Source organism: Microtus ochrogaster, chromosome 10, assembly GCF_000317375.1.
Source record: "Microtus ochrogaster isolate Prairie Vole_2 chromosome 10, MicOch1.0, whole genome shotgun sequence".
Classification (NCBI taxonomy): Eukaryota; Metazoa; Chordata; class Mammalia; order Rodentia; family Cricetidae; genus Microtus; species Microtus ochrogaster.
The window spans coordinates 8,463,488-8,470,805 of NC_022016.1; the positions used below are offsets into that span (position 1 = coordinate 8,463,488).

The window sequence follows — 7,318 nt, forward strand, 5'->3', positions numbered from 1 at the left end:
AGGAGGAGAAGGAGGAGAAGGGGAGAAGCAGAGAAGTGGGGAGAGAGGCAGAAGGGAAGCTGCCTCTCCAAGAGGAAGACAGGAAAGAACGAGAGCTCAGGCTGGAAGCTGAAGATCAGCCTGCCTCAGCGGATGGGGGAGGGGAATGGGTGTGGCTTGTCTCTTAAAGGGACCAAAACCATAACATTCCCAGGTCTTCCTTATAATAAAAAGCACGCACATCAAGGAAGCAGAAAAGGAAGGGCCCAAGATGATGGCGGGCAGGTCAGAGGTAATGGGAGTGGGTGTGGCTTGTCCCTTAAAGCGACAGGAAAGCACAACAGTGCTGGGGATTCAAATTCAGTTCCTTGAGCTTGTGGAACAAACACCTTTATTTATTTATTTGGAAAAGTTCAGGGTTGTGTGTCTATCACAACAATCCAATTTTTAGAACATTTGTATCCTCCCCAAAGTCCCCTGGTGCACACTCTCTGGGTCTTCCCTCAGTGCTCTCCTACCAGCCGTTTGTCCTCTGTCGGGTGACTGGAGTACATAGCAGAGAGTGAAGGGGCAGATCCTGGAGGGACCGAGAGGAAACATGAGCACTGCTGTGGGTGTTGAACGCCCCAGGTTAAAATTATTTTGTTAAAAACTCTAAATTATGAAAGCAATTCACTTTAATAGAAATGTCAAGCAATACACAATGGGATAAAGTAAAGGTGACTGCTCTCTCTGTCATAGAAGAGCATCCTGGGCACTTTGTGTATTCATGCACTTGTGCAAGCATAGGCGTGTTTTGTAAACAAAGCAGGTAAAAATGTTGACTGAGGTGTTGGTTCCCTGTCAGGGTGTGCAGCTTGTCTTTTGCTTAGTAATCACTTTGGCATCAGATAGTGGCAAGAGGAAACAAATATATCCAACACACTTACAGTGGGAAGGGCTTCCTAATGCAGCCTTTATCTGGAGCTGCTGACAGCTTTCTGTCCCGCCCAGTCCTGCAGTTGTTAAGTCCCAAAGAATCACACAGATGTCAACATTAATTATAAACTGGTTGGCCTATTAGCACAGACTTCTTATTAACTTTTTAAAAAAATTTATTTATACAGTATCCTGCCTGTAGACCAGAAGAGGGCACCAGAGCTACCACGTGGTTGCTGGGAATTGAACTCAGGACCTCTGGAAGAGCAGTCAGTGCTCTTAACTGCTGAGCCCGTTCTCCAGCCCCGAACACATAACTTAAATTAGCCCATAATTATTAGCCACGTGGCTTGGTACCTTTTTCTGTGAGGCAGTCACATCTTGCTTCCTCTGTGGCTGGGTCATGACTGCAGACTGAAACTTCTCTCTTCCCGTAATTCTTGTTGCCACGCCTCTACTTCTGCCTGGCTACTGGCCAATCAGCTTTTTATTAAAAATAATACAAGTGACAGGACAAGACCATTGTCCCACAGCACTCCACCCCCCTTTTTTAAAAACAAGAACTCTGAATCTAATATCCTTTGTTTAGCTTTTCTCCTGACCATTATCCATAACAACTTGTAACCAACATTCTAAACAAAGGAAAATATTCATAGTCCATATTTTTGGAAAGTGGGCGTACTTTTCCATACTACTTTCTGCTGATTGGGGTTGCTGATGATCTTATAGGGACCTAAAGAAAATTTAGAATTATGATCAAGTCCTGACTGTAAGGCTTGATCATCTCAGGCAGCAGTCTTGAATCTGTTCTGGGTGTAGAATTCAGACATCTGGGCCATCTTAAAAGAGCTGCAAGGTTTTGCAGCTAAAGCTGAGTCAGGAAGCTTCTCTTAAATGAGAACGCTTGCCTCTAGCAAGAAGAGCCCACCCAAGAAAGTTCTGCTATCAAAAAGCCGTGCTTAACTCTATTCTTTTCTATCTAGAATAACTTCCCAAGCTCTCTCAGGCTTTTAAGTGGATTTGGTCAGCCTCACATCGGCATGCCATGGAGCCCGTTCTTTCCCCATCTTTGAAACACTTCTACATCCCTCCAACCTGGCATTTCCTCTGGCTCACCATTTCTCCATCCACTGCTCCCACAGACACAACTGCATACGAATGTCACAAAAGATTACTGCTTTTAAGGTGCTACTTTTTTTTTTTTTTTTTTTTTTGGATTTTCGAGACAGGGTTTCTCTGTGGCTTTGGTGCCTGTCCTGGCACTAGCTCTGTAGACCAGGCTGGTCTCGAACTCACAGAGATCCGCCTGCCTCTGCCTCCCGAGTGCTGGGATTAAAGGCGTGCGCCACCATCGCCCGGCTTAAGGTGCTACTTTTGTACTTTATACACACCCCAATGTTTGCACTTCAAGTCACCCTCTTAAAAAATTGTTTTTGAGATAGTATTTCAGGAAGCCCAGGCTGATCTTGAACTCCAAATCTTCCGTGTGCTGTATGAGTTAGTCATGTGCTACTATGCCCATTTTGCATTTAACATACTCTGTTGTAATGATTTGTTTATGTTGGTTTCCCAATTGAAGCCCACTAAGATCTGGAACCATGGTTTTTTTTTTTTTTTTCATGACTGTATTCCTGATGCCCATGCAATGCCTGGTATGCAGTTTGGTGAAAGGGGAAGCAATATAAGTGCCAGGATTGTAGCAGTCCACATTCTAGCCCTTGATATGTTTTTGCAGAACTATAACCTGGTTATTATTAGCTTGTGAGTCCTGTGTCTATTCCTGACGGTGTGAAATCACTTACTGTATGTCCTAGTCCATGGAAGGGTCCTTCCTTTCCTCTGCTAGAACTGCCCTTACTGTCCCACCTTAGCTTCCTCTTTCCTTTTGATGTCTGTTTAGGGTCAGGTGACATGGCGTCCTTTCTCATGACTGAAGCTCGGCAACACAACACTGAAATTCGAATGGCAGTCAGCAAAGTGGCTGATAAAATGGATCATCTCATGACTAAGGTGACTAAGTCAGAAATTAGGTTCTGAAAATGGAGCAGCTGGGCCAGAGATGGCTCAGCAGGTAAACGCACTTGCTGAACACGTCCAACAACTTGAGTTTTATCCCTGAAACTCATTGTGGAAAGGGAGAACTGACTCCTGCAAATTATACTCTGACTTGGGACACGTGCTGTGACACAGGTGTGCATGTCCACACTCTCACATATCGCGTGTACACATAGTAATATATAATGTATTTTCAGTAAATAAATACTAATTTTAATAAAGGAGAGTAAGTATAATACTCATTGTTTATATGTATGAATTTTTTATTATTTTCATTTGCAAATAAATTTTATTATTCAAATTATTCTAAAACATTTACCATATTAACAATATCTGTAAGGTTTCTCTCCAGTATGACATCTTTTGTGTATTTTAAAATTACTTTTATATGCAAAGGTTTTACCACGATGATTACATTCGTAGGGTTTCTCTCCAGTGACTTCTTTCGTGTATTTGAAGATAATTTTTATAGGCAAAGGTTTAACCACATTGACTACATTCATAGGGTTTCTTTCCTGTATGAATTCTTTCATGTATTTGAAGATGATTTTTTTTTTTTTGTTGTTTTTTGTTTTTCGAGACAGGGTTTCTCTGTGGCTTTGGAGCCTGTCCTGGAACTAGCTCTGTAGACCAGGCTGTTAAAGATGATTTTTATAGCCAAAGACTTTACCACATTGACTACATTTATAGGGTTTCTCTCCAGTATGACTTCTTTCATGTATTTTAAGATTACTTTTATGTACAAAGGTTTTACCACAGTGATTACATCCATACAGTTTCTCTCCAGTATGACTTCTTTCGTGAATAAGAAGATGACTCTTCTTATAAAGAAAGAAGGCTTTACTTCTTGTAAAGGCTTTACTACAGTAATTACGTAATAAGGTTTCTCTCCAGTATGAATTCTTTCATGTATCTGACAATCATACTTACGGGCAAAGGCTTTACAACAGTGATTACATTCATATCGTTTTGCTCCAGTATGAATTCTTTCACGTATTAGAAGATAACTGGTATGTGCAATAGCTGTATCCAAAGGATGATAGTCATGTGTTTTCTCTCCTGTGAGTTACACATACTTGATTGAGATTTTTATATGGGAAGGCTTTAATATTTTGATAATATTCATAGTTTTGTACTTCCAAATTAGTTCTTTGGTGTACTTTTAAAGAGGAATTATATCCAAATGTTTTATCATGTTGCTTACATTCATAAAGATCCTCTTGAATATTAGATATTTTTGCTTCTTTGAAGATAAAATAGCTTCCTTGTTGTCTAGAACTTTGACAATGTTCTTCAATATTCTGGTCTTCCCATTGTAGCCTACAGCAGTGAGGTTCCAGTAGGTTTCCAGCATCACATCTCTGTAGAGACTCTTCTGTGAAGGATCCAGCAAAGCCCAATCTTCCTGAGTGAAGTTCACATGCACATCCTCATAGGTCACTGCGTCCATGGCCAATTCCGAGCTCAGTCCTCTACCCTAGCAACTCCAGGTAGTGGGTCACAACGAAGCACAGAGAACACCATGTATGAAATTATAATAAAGAAATAATAAATAGAGGCTGAAGAGACAGTTCAGTGATTAAGAGTACTTTTGCAGAGGACCAAAGTTCAGTTCCCAGCCCCCACAGTTCCAGGAGATCCGATGCTCTCTTCTCTGATGCACCAGGCACACACATGTTTCACATACATCCTTGTAGACAAAACACTCAAGACACATAAATAAATCTAAATATATATATTTTTTAATTTTAAAAAAGATAACAAAAATGTAAAAAAAAAAAAGGACGTGTGTGTATAACAAGAATTAGACAATAAGTAGGATGTGACTAGGAGAGGCCACAGCTGTAGGAAAACTTCTCTGGTTCCCGTACTCACAGCCTGTAGTCAGTTGCCTAGAAGAGGCTCATCTTCACTTTGGGATCAAGTTAGCGGAGAAAGCAGGCTTACATTTAGATATTGTCTCAGAAATTTTTAACTCTCTCAAAAAAGTGATTGGTCCTGGGTGAATTGTATTTCTGCAGTTCCACATGTTCACATGTTTTGCAGGTTGAAGAGTTACAGAGACATAGCTCTGGCAATCCTATGCTTCTTCCTAACATGTCAGTCACAATGGAAACAAGCATGATTATGAACAACATCCAGCGAATCATTCAGGTGAGGGTGATGGAGCACAGCACAGTCTGGAGAACTTGTCCATGCTCCCTCTGCAGTTGTGCTGCCCCTGCCCCCAGAAGCAGCATGTGTTGAATACCACAGTTGGACAAGCCATTATGGCTTAATTCGGTCCTATGACTTGTACTATCGTATTAGTTATTTTCTTATTGCTGTGACTGAATACTTGGCAAGAAACAGCTTAAGGAAGCAGGGTTTATTTTGCCTCTTAGTTTGAGAGCATACAGCCTATCACGGCAGATGGAGTGGCAGCAGAGAGTAAGGCAACTATTCCCATTGAGCCGAGAGCCAACAAGAAGTGGGACCTAACTAGGAACCCTGAAGTGGTATCCTCAGTGACCCACTTCCTTTAGCTGAACCCCACCTCCAGTCCACCCAGAGCTGGAGATCAGATATCCAAACGTGAGCATTTGAGTGGCCTTTCATATTCGGACCACAGCCATCTCTATATTATACTGTATATTATACTCTATTATACTAACCTATGTTAGCACATGCCTTTAATCTAAGCACTTGGGAGGCAGAGGCAGGTGGATCTCTGAATTTGAGGCCATCCTGGATCCTGGTCTACAAGAGCTAGTTCTTGGACAGGCTCCAAAGCTACACAAAGAACCCTGTCTCAAAAAACCAAAAAAAAAGAAAAAGAAAAGAAAAAAGAAAAGAAAAGAGAAAGAAACAAACATTGCTTTTTGTCCCAATTTTAAACTCTTACTTCATTTTCTGACCATTTCAATCCTCAATCTGTCTAGCCTAGTGATTAGTGGTATAATTCAGTTTGTTACTATAACAGTTAAATTTGTGAGGAAGTAAGTTTTAGTGTTTCAAATGTATTCTGCCTCATGGTCTGGGGATGCAGTTTGTCATGCAGGGGAGGCATGGCAGCAGAACACGAGGTGGCTGTCACACTGCACTGCAGCTAGGAAGCAGAGGGTGGGTAGGAAGTGGACCTTTCAGGACACTTACTTGCTTATTGTGTATTTGAGTTCAGGAAAACGAGAGACTGAAGCAGGAGCTCCTTGAGAAGAGCAGTCGGATAGAAGAGCAGAACGACAAGATTAGTGAACTCATTGAGCGGAATCAGAGGTACGGACGAGGCCAGGGTGGGAGGGCCAAGGGTTTCATACATGTTTGTTGAGAGCACTGTATTGATCACGATTCTCTGTATTTGTTTTGTTTGGGTTTTTGAACCCGAGGACCTTGAACATACTAAGTACCTTTGAGCTTCAGCCTGTTCACCTTCCCATGTCTTCAGCCATTTCTTGTGTGAATTGCCTCTTTACTACTTCAGTAGAAAACGCTGAGGTGGGTGTGGTTGGTATGAGACCCACCTGTGTTTGGCCCTCAGCTCCACCCTTCATTTATTGTGTGGCTTTGGGTATTTTGTTTATGTCTGCAAGCCTAGCTTCCTCATTTCTGAAAATGGTGTTACCTAGAAAAGCATGTCCACTCTTCTCTTCTGTGTGGTCTATTTTTATCAACCAGAGCCTCACTGATTTCATAAAGCACAACCTCTCTGTTTTTAGTGGATCCTTCTCAGCTCTGTGAGGGGAAAAGGTAAACAAAACCAGTCTCAATGCATCATTACACTTGAAAAACTCAGTTATTCCCTGAATTTTTTATCTAGTGTTTTTTGTCTCTTACACAGCAGGCTTGAAAGAAGGCTTACAATCAATCTTCTTCTTCCCTTTCCTTTCCTCCGCATCTCCCATTAGTACACACCCTGTGATTGTCTTCCTTCATGCAGAGTGTTCATCTGTGGCCCAGGTTGCCACTTCCTTGGTTAATTCCTGCAGGTCTCAGAAAGGCAAACTGCTTTCAGATTAGTTTTTTAAAATATTAAAAAAATATACATATAGATGTTTTGCTTGCATATCTGTTCATCATGTGTTTGTGTGTGCAGTGCTTGCATATCTGTGCATTGTGTGTGTGCGCAGTGCTTGCATATCTGTGCATTGTGTGTGTGCAGTGCTTGCATATCTGTTCATCGTGTGTGTGTATAGTGCTTGCATATCTGTGCATCGTGTGTGTGTGTGTGTGTGTGCAGTGCTTGCTTATCTGTGCATTGTGTGTGTGTGTGTAGTGCTTGCATATCTGTGCATTGTGTGTGTGTGTGTGTGTAGTGCTTGCATATCTGTGCATCGTGTGTGTGTAGTGCTTGCATATCTGTGCATCGTGTGTGTGTGTGTGTGTAGTG

General features: G+C 41.7%; 1 protein-coding gene across 4 annotated transcripts in view; it reads left to right on the top strand.

The window, feature by feature from the left end:
- The window catches only part of Fkbp15 (FK506 binding protein 15), a 69,509-nt gene that overhangs the window by 46,221 nt on the left and 15,970 nt on the right, over positions 1-7,318 (top strand). For all 4 annotated transcript variants that reach the window (XM_005352634.3, XM_026782095.1, XM_013348231.2 and 1 more), the window contains exons 16-18: positions 2,798-2,907; positions 4,999-5,106; positions 6,113-6,207. In XM_005352634.3, the coding sequence (XP_005352691.1) occupies positions 2,798-2,907; positions 4,999-5,106; positions 6,113-6,207 (313 nt within the window). The remainder of the gene's footprint in view (positions 1-2,797; positions 2,908-4,998; positions 5,107-6,112; positions 6,208-7,318) is intronic.